Source organism: Siniperca chuatsi, linkage group LG9, assembly GCF_020085105.1.
Source record: "Siniperca chuatsi isolate FFG_IHB_CAS linkage group LG9, ASM2008510v1, whole genome shotgun sequence".
Lineage (NCBI taxonomy): Eukaryota > Metazoa > Chordata > Actinopteri > Centrarchiformes > Sinipercidae > Siniperca > Siniperca chuatsi.
The window spans coordinates 27,838,675-27,863,741 of record NC_058050.1 but is presented as its reverse complement, the minus strand read 5'-3'; the positions used below and the strand labels follow the sequence as shown (position 1 = coordinate 27,863,741).

The 25,067-nt window shown below is 40.4% G+C and overlaps 1 protein-coding gene across 6 annotated transcripts in view; it reads left to right on the top strand.

Moving 5' to 3' along the window:
* Positions 1-25,067, top strand: part of tsnare1 (T-SNARE Domain Containing 1) — a 168,551-nt gene that overhangs the window by 82,115 nt on the left and 61,369 nt on the right. For 5 of the 6 annotated variants that reach the window (XM_044208680.1, XM_044208677.1, XM_044208678.1 and 2 more), the window contains 4 exons: positions 1,269-1,359; positions 1,466-1,540; positions 1,757-1,813; positions 6,686-6,841. In XM_044208680.1, coding sequence (XP_044064615.1) covers positions 1,269-1,359; positions 1,466-1,540; positions 1,757-1,813; positions 6,686-6,841 — 379 coding nt within the window. Of the gene's footprint in view, positions 1-1,268; positions 1,360-1,465; positions 1,541-1,756; positions 1,814-6,685; positions 6,842-21,559; positions 21,617-21,718; positions 22,596-25,067 lie in introns of those variants that run through there. The other variant, XM_044208681.1, reaches the window with a different exon arrangement.

Here is a 25,067-nt window from a genome sequence, read left to right as displayed (position 1 = left end):
TTAAAAACAACACACGTTGACCAGAGTGCTTTACAGAGAGATTAAATTATGGGATTGTTTGATTGATGATTACAATCAAACAAAAACACAGACATAAATAAGAGGATATAAGTAAATTAACAAAAGCATAGAATATCTTGATAAATCATAACACAAACAGCATTGCACAAACAACAAATAAAAGAGAAAAAAATAAAAACCAGAGTGTGCTCAGGCATGTCTCCATGATGACAGCTAGGGGAGGCTAAAGAAAGGAAATGGCTCTTTCGACAGGTTTGAAAGGCATTTATTTATTTATTTGCTTGTTTGTTTATTTCATAGGGACAGAGCATGTCAATGAACATCAGTAAAAAAAATACAAGATGTAAACATGCCAGAGTTTAGCAAAAGTGCTGATTTACATATGTAGTCCCTAGGCAGGTAACAAAAACAGAAACACTGTGACAATATACAGATAGAAAATACAGTGCACAAGTAGCAAAAGACAGAATACATTGTGCAACATGTCAAGTTAAGAATGATCACAGTTCTGGTTTGCCTTCAGCCATTGTTTGAGATGGGTCTTAACAGTGGGATATGTAGGGCACTTCCTTATTGCAAGTGCTAGGCCATTCCAGTATTTACTTCCCTTTACTGACCGCACAGTTTGTCCTGATGTGGTGGAGCTGGTGCCAATGCCACTGTCAGCCCTCTGTTTAATGAATTCCTTCAAAGGAGCCCATGCAAAGCCTTATATATCAAACAAGCATATCTGAAGTTTTTAAAATTCAAATAAATAATATTTTACAATGATGCAGTGAGGGGGTGGATCTAATTGTTAGTGGCAAGCTGAGGACAAGAGAGGCTAGTACAGGGGAGGTATGGTCTCTCTTCTTGGTACCACTGAGGAGTGGGTCTAGAGTACTCTTTTTAATATATATATTTAAAATAATATAAATTTCTTTTAATTTTAACAATTATTTTACACTGAATTCTTTCTCTAAATGGGTTTTTCACATTTTCTATCAGGAATTTTACATAATGGTCTGTTCATCTCCAGATGCTTTTTGAACCTGATGTCAGTCCATTTCTGGAGATCACTCTAACAACGTGTCATTCGTGACTTGAAAATGGTTACCTTTTGGTATAATGTATAAAATATTATTAAAGTATTGCTTCAAAATCAGCTCAACTTTTGTTTAGAAATATTGGCTTGTCATTATTCAGTAAATGCTGTCTCTCTCTCTCTCGCTCTCTCTCTCTGTTCTTCTTCCAATCTTTTTTCCCAGACACTCCATGCAGCAGCAAACCAATAAAGTCATCACCAGCACAAGCCAACTCATCAAACAGCTCTCTGATATAATCAGCGGCTCTTCACGGGTATTTTGTGCTCCCCTTCCTCCCTCATTCATTGTCATTTTGAAGAATAAACTGTGGATTAAACAACATTTGAGCTAATTAAAGCTAATCTTGTTTTGTTGCACAGCAAGACCGTCTGCGCCTGACCAGACTAAAGACTGAACTCTCAGAGTCTGTGCAGCGCTATGGGGATCTGCAGAAGGTATCCACATATAAAATATCTCCATTTGCTTTTATAAATTCATTGGAATGGTCACTGAATTCTTATTAATAACTGATAAATAGATGGAGCTGTTCCATTGGCAGAAAGTTGGACATCTGAAGTGCTACTTGTTGCACATATAGGCAAAATAAAACATGTCTGACCTCTTCAATAAGACACTGCTTGACCAAGTCTATTCATTTGCTCCTCTTTCAGAAAATTGCAGAGCGCTCAAGGGCCTTGCTCCCTCCAGCACAGAAAGACAAGAGGAAGGTGAGCAGATATGGAGGGTGAAAATCCGCCCTTTGTTTCACTGTCATTCATAAAAGAGCAGGATGATGAGATGGCATTTCTCTGCTCGATTGCAGCCTCACACGGGCTCCTTTGAAGCTCTGTCTAGTCTCTTCCACTCTTATATTACAGTGGACTCCATTCATCACATCCAACTCTTATGCACTGCTGAAATGTCTGGATTTTTTTTTTTTTTTTTTATCGAAATCTAAATTGCTTACTGGCAAGAGTTAATTTTCACTCTAGCCCTGTGAAAGCTAAAAGAGAGGCTTTGTGTTTAACATATAAAAGCCAATTCTTATTACAGACAGACTGCATATGAATGAATCCTTATTTCAGATGACTAAAACAACAAAATAAGAAATAGAACTTGATCTCTGTTTATATATGAGGTGACCGCCACAGCAGGAGTAATAAATACAGCACCACCGTTCTCCCTGTCAAATTTAAAGCGACAGCAATAGATGGCTCCAGTGATGTCACTGCATGCAATTATGCTGAAGGCGGAACATTTTGTTTTAGCATTTATTTGGCTCAGCTGGAGCCAATGAATGATCTGCGTGGATAAGAGAGCATTGATCTGTATGGGTGAGAAAGCATAGGTCACAAACATGATGCACAATGTGTGCACAGTCGTTTGGTAGCTGCTAAACTGTTATTGTTACTGTAACTAAACTGCTACAGTTTAGTTACGTGTACGGTGGCCATGAACGCTCAACGCTTTGCAACTTAAGAAAACACTTGCCATGGACAGAACACAAGCAAATGAAGAAAACGTCTTCACCAATCTGACAACACATGCACAGCATTTAGAAAAACACGCTGCAAAGTAAAAAAACACAACCAAATACTGATACATGCTGCAAAATTCTGTATTTGGTTGTGTTTTCTGTTTGTCCCGCGCGTTTCTGTTTTTGGTTGTTTTATGTTATCTCTGAACTATTTCTTGGTTGGGACCAGCTGCCCAGCAACCAGCGGACAATCCAGGAGGTTAGTGGTCCTAACCTAGAAATAGTTCGGGATATAACCCCCCGAAAAACTGCAATTTGTCATTTCACACTTTCACACGGTTTTTGTACCAATGAAACAAACAAGATACAATGTGTTCATTGGTGTTGGTATGCACCTTTGGACAGAGCCAGGCGAGCTGTTTCCCCGTTTCCAGTCTTTGTGCTAAGCTAAGTTAGCCAGCTGCTGGCGGTAGCTTCATATTTAGCATCCAAACATGAGAGTGGTATCAATCTTCTCGTCTAACTCTAAGCGAGAATAAACAAGTGTATTTCCCAAAATGTCGAACTTTTCTTTTTTATGTTATTAATAGCTGTATATGAACCAAGTTGGATCACCTGTATCAGTATGGAGAAAGTTGCGTGTTCAGAGATCAGCTCAGCAACAGAACAGCACCTCTGTGTCTCACTCAACAGTACTTCAGTTGGGTGGTGGTTTGAACTCCTTTGATTGAAGGACACCATCTTGAACACCACCCTTCTCCTGGACTGAATGGAAAATAATTTACAGCTTCAAATGGTTGGACAGTAACAATTCAGTCAAGAACCGTTTTGCTCACAAAGAGCCTCTAAAATCCATCTTTTTTACAGAGGGGAGAGTCGTACGTATTACGGTTTTATGTCTCTCTGAAGGCATATTATCAAGGTCTTTTATACTGCTAGCGTCAGAGGTAAAGGGCTTTGGGGGTGGCAAGCTGGATGGTACATTATATAACTCCGTCTACCCTCAGTGCATAGCACCAAGTTCACTAATCAGTGAGTGCATTGTGGAAGAACAAATTGGTGAAACTACTGCTACATCTAGTATGAGCAGTGGCAGCAGGAACAGAGAGTCTGTGTTTTCTGCTGTAGATGAAGTGGAAGGCTTTTTCAGTTCGGGAATAGCAAATGATGAGAGGCTTCCTGACGTTTGGAATGCCATACATATGCATTTAGACAACCATTTTGCAAGTGCTATTGACTGCTTTCCACTCGCATCTTTAAATTCATGTCATCAGAGTCGACTGGAAACTTGCAGGAAACTCGAGAAAATGAGCAAACTTTTTAACAGCGTGTGAACTTGTGCAATAAAATGTCAGAATGATTGTCTTTAGAGTCTTCCCCATTTGTGTGATGTACTAATATATTCCTGAGCGTATGTATGTGGAGGAGTGAGTCGCAGAATGTTGCAGAGTTTGTTGAGGAGTGGTGAGTCAGATCGTGGCCAGTAGACAGACCGCTGTGACTCAGCCCGGGTTGGTCCTTGTGCTCTAACCCACACTGGCCCCTCTACCATGAATTAGCTATGCAGTCAGCCACAAAGAGGTGGAAGACATTAGCAAAGCAAAAAAGTCAACCAGGCCTTTCTCTGACTATATGTTTCTTCCCTTTCCTCTGCTTCTGTTTGCACATGTAATGAGTGTACAGGTTTTCATGGATTAACAGCCTCAGTCTCAGCCAACCCCTACATTTCACTAAGCTAACATGCTAACATATGAAATATCAGTAACTGGCTAGACTCTAGGTAGGAATCTACCTGAGTGTCTGTTGATTAGCTAGTTTCACCTGAAACTGACCTAATTGTTTCATGATGGCCCAGTAATCAGTAATCAGGCCTATTGTTATCTGGCTGCACCTCCCTCATCACTGTTAAATACCTGATCAGCATGTGATTGGCATGACCAAGGTGCTAATACACTGTGATAGGCTTTGGGCAGACTGAATCTCAGACCACCATTTCTGTTCAAAGAGGGGTTCTCTTTTTTCGCAGCACAGACGACACGCTAACTCAGGATTACAGAGCGCCGTGCATTTGCATCTAAAAGCTACAAACCGCACATTTGAAGACAGCGAGGTGAAGATTCTAAATAGAGAGAAGAGTTGGTTTGAACGGGGCGTCAAGGAAGCCATTTTTGTGAAAAAATAGAACACTTCTACAATAGAACACTCCTGGACGAATGAGGGACTACACCGTCTTATTCAGCTTCCTTGAAACGTCTGTTCTTTAATTCCAAAAATAAACCTAGTTTGGTTTGATCTTTCCATTGTTTTAAACATAAGCTTAGCATTGGAATACGATGGAAAATGTTGACTCTTTCTGTCATTGCTGTGGTGGCTACCGCTATGTCCTACTTTGACAAGAAATTGAAAATAAAAGGAACTTGTAGAAGAGCATTGGTTACCTTGATAGAAGAAAAATGGCTGCTTAAGTGTTTCTCTGTTGACGTAGAGGTGGTGGAAGAAGTATTTAGGAGCTTCACAAAAGCACTACATACATGCAGATCATAAATGTTTCATAAATGTTAGCCATTCGCAAAATTGCTGATGAATTTGTGAGCCCTGGAGGTCTCTCACGTGCATGCAAGGGTCACAAGTGTGGTCTTTGTAAGCAACACTTTAATGTTGTAGCTGGTCATGGTAAAGCTAACTACTCTATACACACTTGAGTAGTTTAATCTAGAAGAGTGCATCAACAATGCTATGTAAAATCTGAAACTGCCAAGTACCAAGTACCTACAGCTCTCAAATAAATGTAGTGGAATAACAAGTACAATATTTCCCCTTAAACTCTAGTGGAGTTGAAAGTAGCATAAAATGCAAATACTCAAGCAAAGCAGGTTAAGTTTGTACTTGAGTAAATGTACTTTGTTGTATTCCACCACTGGATGCAGTTTGACTGAATATGAGTGTATACTGAGTATTTAGAAAACCCACATTATATGTTTTAAGTAAAAAGAAAACTGACTGCAAATGACCAGTTATTTCGCCACTACAATGTGATTTACATTTGTTACAAAAATGGAATTCTAACCAAATCAAGTCCATTACTACTACAGGTCTCCTAGTCCTCCTGATTCCTGTCTGTGACCCACCTTGGGACCCTAGTCAGGCCAGGTCTAAATGACTTCATATTCAGTACAATCTTGATGGTTATGGTCCCGTTCTATTGCTGCAGGTCTCAGGTCATTGTGTGACATTATGTCTAATTTCGAAAGGATCTAAGTGCACCCGCTATCATCTCTGATCACATGGTGTGTCACAATGATCACAAAAGAAAAATTGTTGGTAATTTTTGTCAAAACGTAGAATGTAAACTGTGAAGTGCATGACAAATGTTGATTAATTAGTGGCACAACATGCTGCTGCCAGTGCTGGTGTTCTTTCTCTGTTTGGGTCTGTTCAGGTTGACTGAACTTTGGATTCAGACTTGCTTTGACAGCTATGATTGTCCGTAATGGATCTTTTTTTTTAAAGAAATAAAAAGTCATGCTTGGAACTTTTTCCACAGGTCCATTTCCAATCAGGTCCAACATTTTGGACTACTGCTGCCATTATTACTATTGCTAATACTACTGTTGCTACTTTTTCTAATTCTATCTCTACCAAGACTGCGACCCTTTACTATTACTACTGCTGCTACCATTGTTGCTACTCAGTCTGCTGCTGTTGTTAGTATTGTATTAGTACTGCTACTTGTAGTAGTTGTAATACTGCTGTTGCTGCTGCCGCCTCCAATGATTTCAATGTCAACACAACAGTGGCAAGGAGAGAGGGTGGCTATAGCTTTCATGAGGGTGCACTACTATTTGCCACCTGCAGTTCGACATGTGACCATGGCAACCATAGAAACCACACCCAGGAAAGTGATGCAGAGTTTTCTGAATTTGATGCCTCTTTACCAGCAGTGAACATATCAGTTAACAAAAACGGTTAGCTTCAAAGTTGATTATTTAGTCTGGGCCAATAAACAATGTTAGGATCGGAGGTAACTGGTAGCTGTATCTACTCCCATCATAACTACACTCTAGAGTCTAATCTAATCTAATCTACTCTAATCTAATGTTTTTGTGTGTGTGTCCTCCTACAGAGTCCCCAGACCCCGTCCACTGAGCAGGTCGAGGAGGGCCCACTGTTTGGAGAAGCAGTAGCCTCAGAGGGAGGAGCTCAGGCTTTCCTGTCTGAGATCAGTGAGGAGGACGTGGAAGTGCTTCGCCAAAGAGAGGAGGCACTGCTGCAGATCGAAGTAAGAACACTGGCATCAGTTCAGCTTTATACGTGTATTTTTGTACCTTTCAATTGAACAACTGAATTCGTCAAAGACCGAGATCACACTGTTGTCCAGTACAATCACTAACTAGAACAACTCTGGTGTCCTGTTGGTAGCCAATGAGTGGCTCCACAGGAGCAGCTGGAGATTAGGGCATCTTGTCTGTAATTGCGCCACACTCCTTACAGACTTTATAGAGTTTCATTTTTTGTAACAGTTGCCCCAGTCGATACAGGTTGTGCTTGTTTCAGGTTATAATGATCATGGGCATGGGACAATGGGCCCCTGGGCACAGACACGTTTATGGCCTCCCTTTGTACATAGCAGCAGCCCTCCTGTATTGCATCTTTTCCAGCAACATTTTGCAGGTTGACTATAACTGAGAAGCCCCGCTGTTGTTTAAAAACTGCACATTATCTCTGTATTTTGTTCATGCTGGAGATGAATAGAGGTTGACTATCTCCTTTACAATATGCCACAGCTGATCCACACTGACACTCATCTCCACAAATATCTACAAAATATTATACACCACTATAGACACAATTATTGGAAACCATCAAAGGAAGCCTGTGATGCAGGTTATATGTTCTTAAAGCAGAGCTCATTCGCTGTACAGTAGGCTTAGTGTGTGTGTACATTAGAGTGTGTCTTTGTTGTTTGTACTTTACAGATGATGTGGGAAAAAACTTGAATAAAAGTAGTCAGACTTAGTATGGGCAATTACTAAATATGAAAGGACTTGGATCAGGAATCGGGAGAAAATAGCGTGATCAGGATATCGCTACTTTTGACTGAGATCTTTGACTTTCCGACTAGAAATGGTAAAATTTTAGTCTGGTGATTTTCTATATTTTTTCTGATTGTCAAAACCCATAAAACGACCACAACCATCTGTGCATTGATACTACTAACGAGCATTGTGTGTTTGTTGTGTCTGTGCCTTAGAGCTCCATTGTTGTTTATTAAAAATACATCAGTGAGCCACACCTGCACTGACTGACATGTTCCTTCATCACCATGAACACACACACTGTAGTTTATTTTGACTCAGTCCCACACACACCATCCTGCTGCCTCGAATACTCACTAGAGCACCAAATGTGGATTCATCCGCCACTAAAAATAGTGCAAATGCACTATTTCCTCCTGTTTAAGTAACGTTTGTTAAAAACTACAGTGACCTGCTGTTTTAAGAAAATGACTGAGCCTCTCTCAAAGATGAAACTATATATTTGCTGTTTTTAAAGATTTCCGTCTTTAGTAGGAACCAATGAGCTTGGGGCTGAGTGCCACAGACAGAGTACGGAAGTCAGAAAGTAGTTAGAGATGGAGTAACACATTGTTGGTTTTGATCTTTTTATTAAAAAAACTCCTCTGCCTTATCCTTTGATAATAGTCGGGTCACACAACCGTGGTGCAGTTAGGGCCCCCCCCCAATCCCTTGGGCCTGTGCCCACAAGCCAGACTGAGCCCCACTCATGTATTCCCAGCCAGCCTACAAAATCCAAACCAGGAACCTGATTATAAGCCTGTTAACCGATATTCTCTCAGGGCCACATTTACTAAGTTGCTTGCACCTTGTGTCGGATGAGAAATGAGAACCTGCATTTTCATGTGCATAAATCTGTTCTATAGTCTTATACACAACAAATAGAAAGCCCTGGCCATTTACCTTTAAAACAGTCAGGTATCTGAGACAGACCTGAATTTGAAACACCCTCTGCAAAAAAGAAAGAAGAAAAAAAAAAGAAAAACAAACTAGGTATTTGTTTTCTTCAAATATTACCTCCCAGGAGGCCAACACATGCCAAGTTAGTAACTAGAAACTCAGACAGGCATTGTCTTCTCCCACCTCCAAAAGCTTATTAGTATGTTGTCACAGTACCCCCATGCTGCTGCAGGATATTGAATGCTACCCAATTACTAAGGTGCTTTTATAGACTTGTTTGTTCCTTTACCTGGATAAAGTGTGTATGGAATCATAATGTTCTCAGACTTAACTTTTGAAGCTATAATGAAAGACCACATCATACTGTTAAATACTGTAAAATCATTTCTGAAATATCTCTAATGGGATACAGATGAAATTTCGAGTAGGGTGTCTCTGCAGACGATAACTGTCAATCTTTTTTTATTTTATTTGGCCAGTCAGAGGCTTACAATCCTCCGTATCACCAACTCACCAATGCATCGCCCGAACCAGCTGTCAATCAGTTTTTAATTCGGCTAATCATCTTTCCTTGTTGTCTTGTTTCTCAATGTTTCGATCTGAAGTTTTCAGAGGTAAAGTGGAAGTAGACAACTTTTCAACTAGCTAGCGTGCTAATGCCTTTCTAAAATGAGCAGTGATGAAAATGACTGTTATGATCAAAGAGTTGCTAAGCAGACAGCTAGTTGAAAAGTTGTCTACTTCCACTTTAAACAGGCACACCAATTAATGACTAATGTTATTTTACAGTAACGACCTTATGAATATTTATTGTTAGCCTGCGCCATCATCACAACCTCTTTGGTTGAATCGAATGAAGCATAAAGCAATGGAAATCCCTGTAGTGTAGGCCTACACCGAACAAAACAAGTGGGTGGAGCGTGAGTTGTTTGTGTACCTCCCCCTTTTTAATACTTTGAAGTGATTCGCTGAATTAAAAACTGATCGACAACGTCATAAAACTGCTAATTGCAGTACCGCTATTGTCATCTATTGACTTGAATGTCCGTTTATGTAGGACGCACAAAAAGGAGATTTAAACCTGCATTAACTGTGTTTTTATGAAATTATTTAGCTGTTGATTTTTTTTCCTCTGTTGTTTCCCTCTCTACCTCACCCCCTTTTTTTAATCATTATTACTGTATTAAACCAAGATCATGATCATGGTTTAATACAGAAAAGTACACAGTAACTTGAAGCACAAGACACAAAGTATTAACATTTAAAGGGACAGTTCACCCCAAAATAGATATTTTTCCTCTTACCTGTAGTGCTATTTATCCACCTAGATTGTCACCTCACCATAGCCTTAGCCAAAGTGCTTTGTTGCCTAAATCTAACCACACATGGGACTCGTGATGCAAACCGGAGTCAAAGTCCTGTGCTTTGTATGCCCACCATCCACCATCCACCCCCGTGTGCAGTACATAAAGAAACTTTGCCAGGGAACATAATCCAGGCAGTGATTACATTTCACTGAAATTGGGAAAACAAATCATTATTATATGAATGTAATTTCTACAAGACACGGCATGTGAAATCAGCAATCCATTCCCTTTCTGGTGGACACTAGTTCTGATGTGTACGGTCTTGACAGCACTCCTGAAGTCTGGGGTTTATTGAACATGCCACTCCGCTTGTGAAAAATCTACCAATGAAACTTTTGAAGATATATTGTAAAACTTCATCACCCATCTCAGAAGCATATGGCTTAATCAAAGCAGATAGAAGCCTGACACATGGTGCCACAGTCTGCTTTTAAAATGACAAGTCTATACGTGGCAGTCCGGCTTTGGACTGTAGTTTGCCATCCAGCAGTTTGAAGACTAATGATAATGTTTTAGGAGCACTTTGCAGCTTAATGAAGACGTATCTCTGTGCCCAGCTGGAGCTGTCTGAACTTCATCAACGTTTCAAATCAGCTAATCCCACTGCAGGAGCTGCACTGAATAGGAGCAAAAAAAAAAGGTAGAGCATCAATCTCTCCCCGCAGAGTGACACACAGTGAAAGAGCCACGGCACGAAATGACAGCTTCATTCCAGCTCAGCCGGCGAGATGGGCCAGCGAGAGGACTGGTGTTCAGACAGGGTCATCTGGCCTGTGCTTTAGTCATAGCAGCATGGATAAATGTCATAGTCAGCACTCAGACAGGTGCTGAGGGGCTTGACTTTGTTCCTTTGGGGAGAGTGATAGTATCTGACAATGCGCTTTTTCATACCACCCTCCTCGCCTCCGTTCTTGCCATCCAAACACCCCCCCCCTCAAATCCACAAGGCACCACTAAATCAGCAGTGTTTGCTGAGTCCCAACACACCTCACTTTTCTTCACTGATCTCCTCCCAGAGGACCAAGAGAGCCTAGTTTCTGTCATCATTATCAGCCTCTCTCTCCCCAGAAAAGGTTTGATGTGGTTCTGAGGTTAATTTTGCCTTTCTCAGAGACTGGATGTATGTGTGAACTCTGCCAAGGCTTCCTGGCTGCAGCTGGGGTGGCAAGTCATTGTCACTGTCACTGACTGTAAGTGACATTAGTCTCTCTGGGGTTTACAGAGTTTACAAAACCTTACCACACTCATGTCTACACCACGTTGTGATTTCCTAAAGTCCTCTCCTGGACCCTGTTCTTTGAGTTAGCTTGTTGAGGATTTTAAGCACACTTTGATTTCTCAGTTCTCTGAAGCATGAACAAGTATTTAGATAAAAAATGGCCGCTCTCCTTGCAGGCACCAATACAAAAATGGTGATACAATTGTGATTTTAGACAAGAAATTTTCATGACGTGTTGGCTTAAGTACCACAATTTTATTTTCCCAATAATTAAATGTCTATGCATGATGAAAAGGGCTACATCAGTGGTTTTCAACTTTTTTGAGTTTGGCATCTTGTGAGCTTGCATTTCTCAAGGACCCCCTCCCTTAGAGAAACTACTGGCACCTGTGCATGAGAAGTACATGTACAAACACACATTAGAGTCAGTTATCCTGTTGAATACGGAGGGAATATGAACTACACAGCCAGACAGTTGTGGTTCTTCACTTTTGCATCCAGTGGACACTGGCTGGGTTTCAGCCTTGTTTTTCAGTCGTCTCTCTCACATGCATCTGATTGAACAGATATACTTCGATTTTATTCATTGCAGTAACTTGTCCACGCATGTTGGCTCATTCGTAACTCATGTACCAGTGACCTGAAGCTGACGGAGGACTGCAGCTGTGGCTGTTGTGCTGCTGATGTGCTACTTCTCAACATGGCTGGTGTAGACAAGGTGTAGGTTGCTAGGCTGTAATAATAAGAATAATACACTCAGTTGGAAGCGCCTTTCACAAAACCCATATAACCCTTGTCGTCCTAAAGAATGAATATTACACACTTTGTGCCTTTTGTAATCTAATACATAATATTGCATTTATGGAAAAAAATGTCTGATTTTCAGACCTGCTGCAATACCAGCTATGACTGCAAGGGGTACATGAACCCCCAGCTGAGAGACAGTGGGCTACAATATATCAAGCAGAGCATAAAATATATTCCACTAAAAGTCAATGATATTATCAGACTAATTCACCTGAAAACATGGTATTTAATTATGACAGCGTTTTCATATAAAAACACTAAAATGGTTCCTCAGCTTTAAATTAAATACTCTAAAGTATTTAGTATTTAACTCCTCACTTAGACTTTGGGGGTACCGAGTGGGGAGTGAGTGAGTGAGTGAGTGAGTGAGTGAGTGAGTGTGTGTGTGTGTGTGTGTGTGTGTGTGTGTGTGTGTGTGTGTGTGTGTGTTATCCAGGATCACCAATGTTTTAATGAAGCAAATAACCCAAAGAGAAACAGAGACCTGAGGACAACAGCTAGCAATATGGAAGTTCTACAAAAAAGAAATTTCTCGCCCCGGACAAACTCTGAAATAATGAACTTCATAGTGAACTGGTGCTCACCTCAAACCTGCATCTCATCAGTCTGCCTCTTTTGCCTCCATTGTCTCTTTTTACCGAAAGGTGTGCGCACACATACACACACACACACACGTGCGCGGGTGGAGTATCTTCTTCTTTTGTTTCTTTTGTGGTACGCCACTACACTCAGTACGACGAATGCTGCCTCCACCCGACCGAGTGTAATTAAACACAGACAAGGTTGAGCTCGAACCTGCACCGATGGATGACAATTTTTTGGGGGGGTCAAATTTCCCTCTTTCGTACACTGGGGGGGATGTGTCTCCCGTTCCCCTGTGGCAATTACGTGCATGTCTGAAGCGAATCAATATCGCAGCATTATGATCAGAAATTAGCTAATTATATGATTATAAGATTAACAAATCAACCAAGTTAGCTGGATTAGAATAAACCAGATAATTGTATCTAGCTAACATCATGTTAGGCTATATTAGTTAAACCATGTTTATGAAACAGGGCCCTGAACAGCTTTGAGGTCCCCCAGGACCCAGTAATTGAATTTTTGGACATCTCGTCCTTGAGTATCGTTATATTATTCCACATGTTCTGACAAGATAGAAGTCAGAATATTAGTTGCAAGCCTCTGCAGCACATTCTGCACATTCCAATCCCCCCTTAGACTGTCACCTCCCAGCTGCACTTTATATGCTTTGGCACAGGAGATCATTTCATCAAAAAGGAATTCATAAAAAAAAAAGCTCAGGGCATAACAGAGGACAGCTTTCAAGGGGAATCTGAATACAACACCTGGCCCAGTAGAAAGAGAAAAAAAAAGGTCCACAGTAAAGCGTGTCTGTCCTACCAATGTATCCTCAGGACAATCTATCCACAGAGTTTACCCTTGAGTGAAGACAGGTAGTGGGAAACACCACCAGATAAATAATTCCAGTAGACAAACAAACTTTTACACCCTCAGCAGAAAAGATCTTAGAGAGAGTGGTTTATTAGCAAAAGCATTTGTTATTAACCCTGGCAATCAAAACCACATTGATTTTCCTCTCTTTACACACTGAAGCTAATAGTATAATGGCAGATCACGTACTGCTTGCTGGCTCCATCAAGATAATGTGATTATCAACCTTCTGTGAAATCCAAATGCTGATATTCCACTCAAACTTGATTATCCACTAAAGCTTACTAATACAGGCTCAGCTTCAGGTTCCAACTATTGATTGACGCTGGTCACCCGTTAAAATTTTTTTGTCTGTTTGTCATTACTTCAAAAGTAAGTTACAGACAAGAAAATAATCAGGGCAGTAGGTAAATTAAAGCATTTCTAATATACAGTGAAATTGCTGTAGGTGCTATCATGCAAACAGTATTAAACTAAAGACTTTGCTGACATTTAATTGAAGTAAGGGGAAAAGTACTGGTGTAAAATCCTGTTCAATAAGAGATAACTCCGTTACAGTTTTTAATTCAGGAACATTACCTTTATTTCATGTGCAACATAAAAAGATTGAGTGGACTGAGGTTTAATTAAATTTTAATTAAAATAATATAAAGTGACTATTGAAATCAGAGTAAGTGACTTCTCTCTTTTTCTGCCCGACGGACTGCCGCTACTAAATACAACACAATCAATTCCCATTTGTCCAGTTTCTATTCTATTTTTATGCTTAAAGTGAGACCATGAATGTCTGACCAAAATGTCACGGTAATCCATCAAGACACGTCACTAAAAAACAAAAATGTCAACCTGCTGGTGTCGCTAGATGAAAAATCAGAATATCCCCAGTCAGTAGGCTTCGTCCTCTGGGGACCAGGAATGTGTGTATGGAATGAAATGCCGAGCCATCTGGTAGTTGTTGAGATATTTCGGTCTGGACCAAAGTGCTGGGCCAACTGATTGACCCCCGGACCATCCATATAGCCGTGCTGCTAGCATAGCTGAAAAGTATTAAAACTTTTGGCAAACATTTTACTTTCTCTTTGTCATGTTTCCAAATTAGAAATTGCCATTAACATCGTACAGCTGCAGTTTGACATCTGTCAGCCCAAATCTTTCCGTCATTTCACGATAACTGTAAAATGTGTTAATTTCTTGCATTCGCTGAAAAAAACTATACACTATAAGATTTGACGGCATCAAGCTTGTTTCAGCATAGGCTGAATGCACTTATTGTAAGTGGGTTTGTTTAGTTATTTTCCGGGACAATACGCATTGATCAGCATCGCTGTAAATGTGCCAGTGTTAGCCAAAAGGCACATTTTCCTGTTCCTTGGCCAGATGTTAAAATTGGTTTAAATGAAATGTACTGTAATGTAATGGGAGCATGGATAGCAACAGCTAATTCCACAGCAAGCTGGCCAGCAGTTCCCACAACACTGCATCTTGGTCCAGACCAAAGTGTTGGATGGATGGCTCAACAAAACATCCGACTTTAACACCGGAGGCCGCTGTTTGTTTGCTGTTTCTAACCAACAGTCAACATTGTTTTGTTTTTTTAAAGCATGACCATGATCTTACCATAACCTTAACCATGTCTTTATTATTGTAACAACCAAGCAAACAAAGTACCTACTTATTTGAACCCAAACCATGATCCTTCCCTAAACCTTTGTGCTTAAACCTAACCGAACCTTAACCAGCACTGTCACATGATAAAACTGATTGATTTTTTCAACAGTGACAACAGTTTTGGAAGGCACAGATCGATGATGGCGTCCTGCTGATAGGGGCGTCAGATCAGGAAGTACTTCTATGTGTCGTTCTAGAGGGCAGGGACAACTAATGTATTTTGTCATTTAATATCAAGGACTTGTTGGGATGGACAGATTCACAGACCCACCACTTGCGTGTCAAAAAGTACAAGTGCACAAAGCTATTCACCAGTAGCAACAGGAGTGAATGTAATTTGTTGCCTCCATCCTTGTTATTTTTAAATCACAGAAGAGGAAGCAGATTCAGCCTCAGCAGACTGTTAACCTCTATCGCTAATATTTTCAGCTCAGTCACCTCGCTGCCCTTCAGGCCCTGCTGCTGGCATCGCGTTATCGTTTTCAGAGGTGTTAGGTCCTTGGGATACCGCCAGAGAGGAAACATGATTTTACATTTATAAACCATTTATTCAGTAAGGGCAAAAAAAAGATGTCTTTCATGCAGTCGGTGAGGGGAAAATGTCACCGTTTTTATCCTCCCCCCTTTTCTCACCAGTAAGCGTGCAAGTAAATCTGCTTAACGGGTTTTCTGCTGTGGCAGTGACACTGTGTCCTGTTGCCCGGTGCCTTTGGGCTCGGGTGGGAGATGTGGGGAGAATATCATATCAGCATTAAGCACTTATCAAAGAGAGTGAGACCAGGGTGGGGGGAGGGGGGATGACATGAGCATGAGACAGAACAGCCGATAAACGTATTTGTCCCTTGCCGAAGACAATTTGATCATCCATATCTTGACATGACTATGTTTCTTCTAATCTGTGCCATGTATTATCGGTATAACTTATTTACTCAGACATCAACATGAACCTTTGCTATACTTGACTGAACCAACATGCCACTCACTGGGCCGTCATTGGTCTCTGTCTTTAATATTGAAGTGAAAAGGAGACAGTGCATTGACAGAATGTTTTTAATTGTTCTGGTCTGGCCACCACTTGCTGGGCTAAAGTGATTGTCACACAACAGAAGGTACTGACCCTTATATTGAGTTGATTTAATACAGTATTTGTTATTAGCAGAATTGTGTGTAAAATTGTGTGAAGGTGTGCGGTGTCCTATAAATATTGTAGCGATGTGCAGATTAGCATAAGCTCCAATGCAAGTCCATCAGAGTTAAAACACATCGCACAACTCTCCCCCACACACCATGCTTTATTCTTGTCCCCATCAGTGTGTCTGAGATTGTTTCCAGTTTCCTTATATACGGTCCATTCAGCAGTCATGTGACTTTCAGATAACAGATAGTGAATGTACATCTTTTTAAAATAGTTTTAACAAAACACAATATTAGAATATTTCATCTGCACCCATCGATGAGTAAAAAGGCTGAATCTCAATTTTTCAATTCAAAGCAGCAATTTCTATTCTTTCAAACTCATTTTCAAAACACAGTGTACTCAAATAGTATATTCCAACTCCCAATACTTATATATAGCCCTAACTCATTTCAAAATCTATCTACAGTTGACCTTCACACGTCATTCGATTAACTGAAGTTCCCTTTGTTCCAGAAGAATCTTTTTTTTTTGAGAATGTTAATGTGCTGTACATAATGTAATTAACTGTAATATTTGTTAGTGTGACCAGGGATATGTGAGGATATATGGTAAAGAAAATAGAATTATTATTTTTAATGATCTTTTCTGGGCAAATAAAACCAAAACTATCTGCATGGCTTCTCCTGATCTGCTGTGCCTTGAATTTGACCTCATTTGTGCGTTGCTTTGAACAAGGCATCTGCCAAAGGAAATGAAATGTAAATCTCATCCTATACCTTCCACATAGGATGGGCTTGTGTATCCTTACTGAAGCCCCATGCCATGGACACTACTGTGGTTTTAGCTGTACAAGTTTTCATTAAAAAATGCCACCAAGATCATAATGTAATAACAATCACAAAATGTATTAATACAAAAAGTTCTGTTCTTGTGAGCTTAACATTTCCATTACGTTATCAGTTATCACTGAATTATCAGTTTCCATGCGGTTCTTCTGGGCAGCTCCCGAGGGGGACCGCCAGATCGGCCAAGAAGATTTCAACTCTGTTTTCCACAGTTTGTCTTGTTTATGTCTGATTAATCTCAGAAATCTAAAGTTGTGCTTTGTGTCACAACTTGAATGATGCCAGCACTGAAAGCCGTCCATCAGTAGATCTCTTCAGCCTTTTTCATGGTCTTTAATGCAAGAACTTTCCACTGTTCATGTTGAAGTTGAAGAGTTCAGGCTGTTGTGGAGCCAAAGTTGGTGCACATCTGGTACGAGTTGGGTGTTCTTAGTGAATCGACAGAGTTAAAATAGAAGAAAATATTTGTAATATGAAAACGTTTGCAGAACATTACCAGACATAACAGAGGTAGCGGTCTGCTCAGCACCTGCAGTATAGAAGGTTAATTAAGTTTGTGTACTTCCATTGAAACATGTTAACAAGTCATGTTTTGATGTTCATCTTTCTTTTTTTAAATAGCAAAGCCAGCTGGTCTCTGTCTTCTCACTGAAGCACAGAAATACCACGCAGGGAACTATAATGAAATGCTTAAGGTGCAGGTGAGTCGCGGTAACCTTTAAATGTAATATGCTGGAGGCATTTCATAACACAGATAACATGTAATGCCAAGAAATCAGAAGCCACATTGCAGGCCCACATGGGTGCTTCATATGCAGTGGGGGTGAATGTGATGAAGATGTCCATCTCTCTCAGGATGGAGCGCTCACTTGCTGTTGTTAAGGAGATGGTGAGTGTTTTGTTTTGACTCAACACTTGTCAGAAACCATCTTAATACAAGTATAGTGTGCTCATATGTATCTACAGCATCAGTATCAGTGAGGCAGTATGGTTGGAACACTCATCGGTGGTGCAGTCTTGATTTTTACATAAAAATGATGGTTTGTTCAACTTTAGGTTATCTAAGGCTGCAGACTGATCTATATGCAGGGTTGATTGGGAGCCCAGAGTTGCACTGAGCTGCTCGGCACATAGTAAAAAATTGTTTCCTTCCTTGCGGGCAATGTATTTGCCAGTATGCAGCGGGAACAGAAGGGACTTGAAATGACAAGCGTTGACAGCAAATGATGACTAATGTGCCTGTGGAGAGTGGATACGTCACTGAACGCTGTCAAATCACAATTGACGCGACAGAGTCAGTTGATGTGCTCCCTGAACCCGTCTACACCTGAGATACACAACAACGTAGCCTCTGACAGCACAATACTGCACGTTACACTGTTCTCATGTGTTTGCATGACAGTGTTAAACTTTTTTACAGCTACACTCTATTATGCTACATCAGTGCTGAGCAAAAATGATTTCATAGCGATTACGGTAGACCTTTAAATTACAGCTGGGTAATAACAAGGTAATAGGGTGGTAATGTTCTGGAAACAACTGGGTAATTCCATGGCCATTATAAAGGTAACAGCCAGGTTATATCTTGGTAATAACAATGACAATATCTTTGTAATAAGGTTTATTATCTGCAATAGGGTAACAGTGAAACAGAACAAACGTTTGGAAAAGAAAATTCCAGGAAATCATCATCAGTGATCGCCAGAAAATAATGAATGCACAATTCCTCTTCCCTTACTTAATGGGAAATGCAACACCACCTGTTTCTAATTATTTCTTTCCTTCAACTAAACACAAAGCCAAAGAATCACAGACACAGACAGCAGTTTCAGAAATAACCTCATTAATGTCTGTCATCACGGTATTGTTGTTAACAATAATCATTACTTAACAATTCACATGTTTTAATAATTAACATTCTATTACTTACTATTCTGACTGAGTCTCACTACCAGGTTAGTACCTCTCTATTGGCCATGGCATTACCTCAGTGGTTGTTCCCAAAATAACCCCCTTATTAACTTGTTATTAAAGAGTAATGTAAAGTGCTACTGATGTCATCGCCCATTTGCTACGTTACACACCTGGGACAGATGACGAGCCGACCCCTAGGTTCAATGGAAAACAGAGTCCACTTCTCATGCAGGTGCAAAACTTTTCCCTGCCACTCTATAGCTGTATATTTATAGCTTGTAGCCTTTGTATGATGTCTGAGATCTTTTGATACATTATTCAAATTGCAGGTCTAATAGGACACATTTTCTGCTGCCTCAGTGACGCCGTTGCTAACATTGTGCCAATATATTTGAAACCCCATAATAAATGGCCAGGAGCAGTTAGTAAAGGTTCCATTACCTGCACCAAATCTGAAATGTTTTCCTCATAAATCAGATTTTTGCTCATGTGGGATTTTCAGGATGCAAGTTAAGTTGGTGAATGAAACTACAGCTAATCGAGTCTAGAATCAATAGTGGCTATTATATTCACACTGTGGTATTCATAGCTGTTTGTTCGTTGGGGTCTTCAAATTAAATCGGCATGCCAACAATTTAGTTCTGCATTTACATGAAGGCAATATACAACAGTTTTCACAGGCTGAGTAGTACTCCCCCAAACTAATACACTGACCGTTATGTGTAACATCAGTGGGATGTCCTTTTATAATTCCTAATTTAGGAATATTCGGTTTGGTATATAATAATAATAATAATAATAATAATAATAATTATAAAACTTTATTTATAGAGCACTTATCAAAACAAATTACAAAGTGCTTCACAACAAGAGAAATAAAATACCACAGTGAATGACGAGATATAAAGAAATAAAATACATAAAATACACAAAAGCAATAAAATAAACAATAAAATAAACAGTTCAGGTAAAATCAGGATCTGCTTTCAGATAAAAATGTGTTTTGAGACGAGAATTAAACGCAGACACTGACTCAGACAACCTATTTTTATATATATATATATATATATATATATATATATCAGTTAAAAGCAACTATTGACTTAATACTTGAATATACATTATGTTTATTTTTATTCGAAGGCAACAAAAAGTTTCTGATCTGTATACACAATAAATTTGGAGTTTCTCAACATGGAGTTGGGAGGGGGTCACTTAATATGGGGACAGAGATTTATGGTAGTGATGCTGATGTTCGCTTAATATATTATAATGTAATTACATTTTAACCGACTTAATTTAATATTAAGTATACCACAATTCAATTTTCATGATAACTGGAATTACCACATCTGACTCATGCAAACTGTTTATGTCTCATCAGTCTGCATTGCACTGAATTTCACAGCTGACGTGCTGAAATACGCATCATAAACACTGTGGCGATTTACGTGTTGTAATTTACACTTAAAGAAAAGAAAAAGAAGCTCTAACTGCTGAGAAGTTTCAGGACCGGGGTCACAGGCCAGAGACACGGCTCCCATCACTCTTATTTTCTGTGAATGAACGAAGTCACGTGAAGAGACGGCGAATGGTGACGAGTGCTTGCTGGAGTTTGATCACAGTCAGATCATGTTCAGAGCACAGAGGAGGTGTCGGTTTGGTTTGGGAATGTTTTAAGAGACTTGAAGAGAGTCTCGCTCTGATTGCTGCGCTCTCATTTGGCCAAAAGAAGCAAACTAAGTGGGAGAGAGCACTTCAGAGTTCCAAGTAACTTCTCCGAGCGAACAAGGTGTGAAAACGCCTTAAATCTTGCAGACGCCTCTTCAGGTGTCGTTCTGTCTATCAGCGCTTTCCGTCCTTGTGGCTGACTTGCATACTTAATCAGCTCTTATTACTGAAGCCGGTTCACCTTAAAGAGGCTGAGTGCTGCTGCTGTGCCACACTTCCCTCTGCAGGCACAAGAGGAGACCTCCATGCACAGCCGTCTGCATGAAACACTTTCTCTAATCCCTGCTGCTCGCTCTCATATATTGCACTGTAAATCATATTCAATGTGCTGATACCTTGTAAGGTATCAAACTGTGCCCGGCTAATTTGACTTTTAATAAAGAAAGTATGGTTTTCAAGACACAGAATGAAGTAATCACACAGGAGATGCTGATTGATGCTGCACCTGATTTCTGTGTGGATGAACAGAAGAATCTTTAGGTAACATGAACATGAAAGTGAGAGAAAAGGGGAGTCACTTTCCCCCCTTTTTTTTGCTCATTCTCTATCAGACGATCTGCAGGTTGCAAAGCTTTGGATCGAGCTGCAATCTCTCCCACAAGTGTTCATATCAGCCAGAATCAGACAGATCCTCCTGACTGGAGAAATGCGAGGCATGCAGCACCGGTGACTGAGGTGTCAATCGGATGCTGCCGGCAGGCTTGTTTTTGTGACTTTTTTTTATCTTGGCCTCAAGTTTAATTGTGTTTTTGCTGTCTCTGCAGCGGCCCCAGTGTCAGATGGAACAGATGTCTGAATCGCAGTCTGACATTTTAGTCTCATGAAAATATACAGACCCTTGGAGCCTTTCATTTGTTCAAGTATGTTCTTTTCATCAGTCACACACAATAACAACAGCGGCAGGATTGACAGGACGCATCAGAGGACCAGCAGAGGTGAGCGTCAGCACTCAGGACGAATCTGACTCATTGGCTACCATCATAACAACTTGTGGAATGCAACAAACGTTCTGTGACTCTTTATTGATCCCTGTACAGGAAGTCGCCGCGCGCAGGGACGTGAGGCCGTGCACTGCCCCCTGGAGCTGCTGCAGATTCAGGGTGTATCAGTCAAAATGATGTCCTTCTGCTTTTTCTTGCCAGTTTCCCTTGATTTTGATGAAAAACATGACATGCTAATGGAAAAAATATGACAAAAATTCAGCTGAACTTTCACAAACGCTGCATTCATTTTGCATGCAAAATGGGAAAACCTCCCGTTATTCTGAACTGGGAGCATTCATGCATTGTTCCGAGATGGTTTTCCTTGTTGCTAGCCTTGAACATGAACATGAATGAATACTAAATGATCTGCTTTTTTTCATGTTACATATTTGTAATGATTTGTTAATAAGTGAAACCAGACACAAACTGTGTACAGCTCGTTTTAAATCAGCTGGATCAGTTGTATTTGTGTCAACATTTTATTTGTATATAATTGTGATCATTTCACAAGCTAAAATACTATTGAATTTACACACTCTATCTGCTCTTCAGCTGTGGGACAGGAAGCAATCTCCTGTATAATTATGAAAGAGCCACGGTAACATCCAACCATGGTAACGTGTGAGTGTGAGAATTTTCTCTGATACATAATACAGTGAAAAATAGTTAAACAGTGAGTGAAATGTAATGGCCACACTGTAACTATCCCCCCATAACATTACTGTGCAAATGATGCTACATTATGATCTTTCTGAACACCAGAAAAATCATAAAGATTAAAAAAAATATACCCAGCAGTAAGTAATTGCGCTTGGCTCCATCTTTACCAGCTGCATCATTATAGTGATGTACACATTAAAGGTCCAGTGTGTAACATTTAGGAGGAGCTATTGGCAGAAATGGAATATAATATTTATAAGTATGTTTTTTTTAGTGTATAATCACCTGACAATAAGAATCGCTGTGTTTTCGTTACCTTAGAATAAGGCTTTTTATCTACAGAGAGAGCGGGTCCCCTTCCACGGAGGTCGCCATGTTGCACCGCCATGTTTCTACAGTAGCCCAGAATGGACAAACCACTCACTGGCTCTAGATAGGGCCATATGTGTTTTTCTCGAGTTTCGTGGCCACCGTAGTTTCTCCTACACGCTTGGAAGGGGAGGGTGAGGCGAGCGGTATTCAAATGAGTGCAAAGTGAAATTTCACTATTAGATGCCACTAAATCCTACATACTGGACCTTTAATGCTTCAATAATTATAATCCAATAATATAATATATAATATTATGAAATGAGCAATAATGATTGCTTTTACTTTTGGTACTTTAAGTATATTTTGATGCTAATACTTTTGTACGTTTAGTTAAAGTTAAACTTTGAATTCTGGACTTTTACTTGTAACAGATTATTTCTATGCTGTGGTATTGCTACGTTCACTTAAATAAAAAATCTCATCATCGTTATTTTCATTGTTGTTGTTGTTATTAATGGTAAATATACTAAATAATACTAAAACAAATAAGTGAAAATAAATAAATAAGAAAAGCAAGTGCGCCCTCTGGTGAGAGGGACTCCCTCCCCTGGGCCTGGGGGTCCTCTCACCCTCTGGCACACACTTCAATAGGCTGGGTGCTACAGCTGGCAGGTCCCCTCCCCAGGGTCTGGGGACTGCCCCACTGGGGCCCAGCCAGAAATATTATCCCCAGCCAGATAACTCATACAGAGCTCCTTAGTCCTCCTCTCCTCTGCTCCCACCCCTCCCACTCCCTTCCACAACCTCAACAACATCCAACTCCCCCTTGAGACTCCTTCCACACTGCTTCACAGACATGCGCCCCTGAGCTGAACTTTTTGTTTCCTTTTTGCTTTTCTTTCTCTCTCAGGTTGTTTGTTGGCTTGTTACCTCTGTTCTCTTTTTGCTTTGTTTTGTTCTGTTTTGATTATATCCGATTACTTCGTGACTCTGTTATCTCTTCTGTCCTGGTTTTCAACATCATGTTTTGTATTGTTTTACACTTGTATTGTTACCACTTTATTTCACAATAAAAATAATAATAATTTTAAAAAAGTAAAAGCTCTGAGTACTTCTTCCACCACTGGTATGTAGTACATATGGCGTGTCCCAAATATGTACCAAACGGACTGAACTGATAGACAACCAATTCATTATCTTTTTAGCTTTTTCGCTGCACCTGATCAGGTCCAAACAGGAACTGAAGCAGAAACTATCGAGCAGTGCTGATATACTTGCCCTGGGTGATAAGAAAACCTCCTGTAGTAAACCTGTTGTTGAAACATAATAGACAAATCTCCAGACCTGGTTCCCAGCCCAGTGCCAGTATCCAGTGGCTGCTAGATTGGCCATGAGCAGAATTTAAAGCCCATGAAATATGGAAAAGAGCACAGTGTTGGCCTGAAGCCTGGCCACCCACTCAGCCCTCAGGCAGGGGTCCCAACCCATCACATCTCTGCCTTCTCCCTGTGTGTGTCTCTCTCTCTGCCTATTCACTCCCGCTCACTATTTGCTAAATTGGTTACACACTGCTCTGTCATTATGATGAAATGAGCCCTGATTGCCCAATGCTTTGCCAGGTAAAATAAATTTGTTATTCTATTACAGCATGATAGACAGGATTGCCCAAAGATGAATGCAAAAAAGTCTTTAGCATCACAAGGTTTGCCAGGGGCCATTTTGGCTCCATTCAAATGGTTTTTGCCAAGTGGCAGGATGGCTGCCAGTTTCCACAGCAATCTCCGCCACCTGTGATGGATGGCCCAGTGGGTTAGGCTACACAAACGCAGCTGTGATTGAATGGAGCCATAATGGAGGAAAGGGGGGACCTGTGAGCAGGAGATAGACAGAGGTTTTATAAGCTTTCATATTGCTTTGAGCTGAAACATTGAGAGCAGATTCAAAGCTTGGAGCCTGTGGAGAATTAGCTGCGGTCATCCATAGCTGCACTAGTTTGCTCTGTGCCCTGACAGAGAAATAATTGAACTGCCTTTTTTTTTTTTTTTTAACTTTTAGTCAAGCCAAGCACACAACATTTAGGATTAAACACAAATCCACTGAATTTGTCAATTAAAGGGAACTTTTGTTAGAATAATTTTTTTTTTTACATCTGAGGTCTTGTACAAAGCATCTAAAGTTGCACAGGACATCGAATAACAATCAGAAACCACTGTGGAGGCGGTGGGAGACGTTGTTTAGGATGCTAACCAACTTGGACAGCACGCTCTTCTCCGTCACCGCCTCCAGAGAGTCCAGCTCAACTCCACCTCCAGTCACTGAGCCGGCCTTCCTAACTAGCTTGTTGAGCTTGTTAGCGTCTCACACCCTCACGCTCCGTCCCCAGCACACAGCAGCATATAAAATAGTGCTAGTTTGAAAAAGAAAAAAAAAA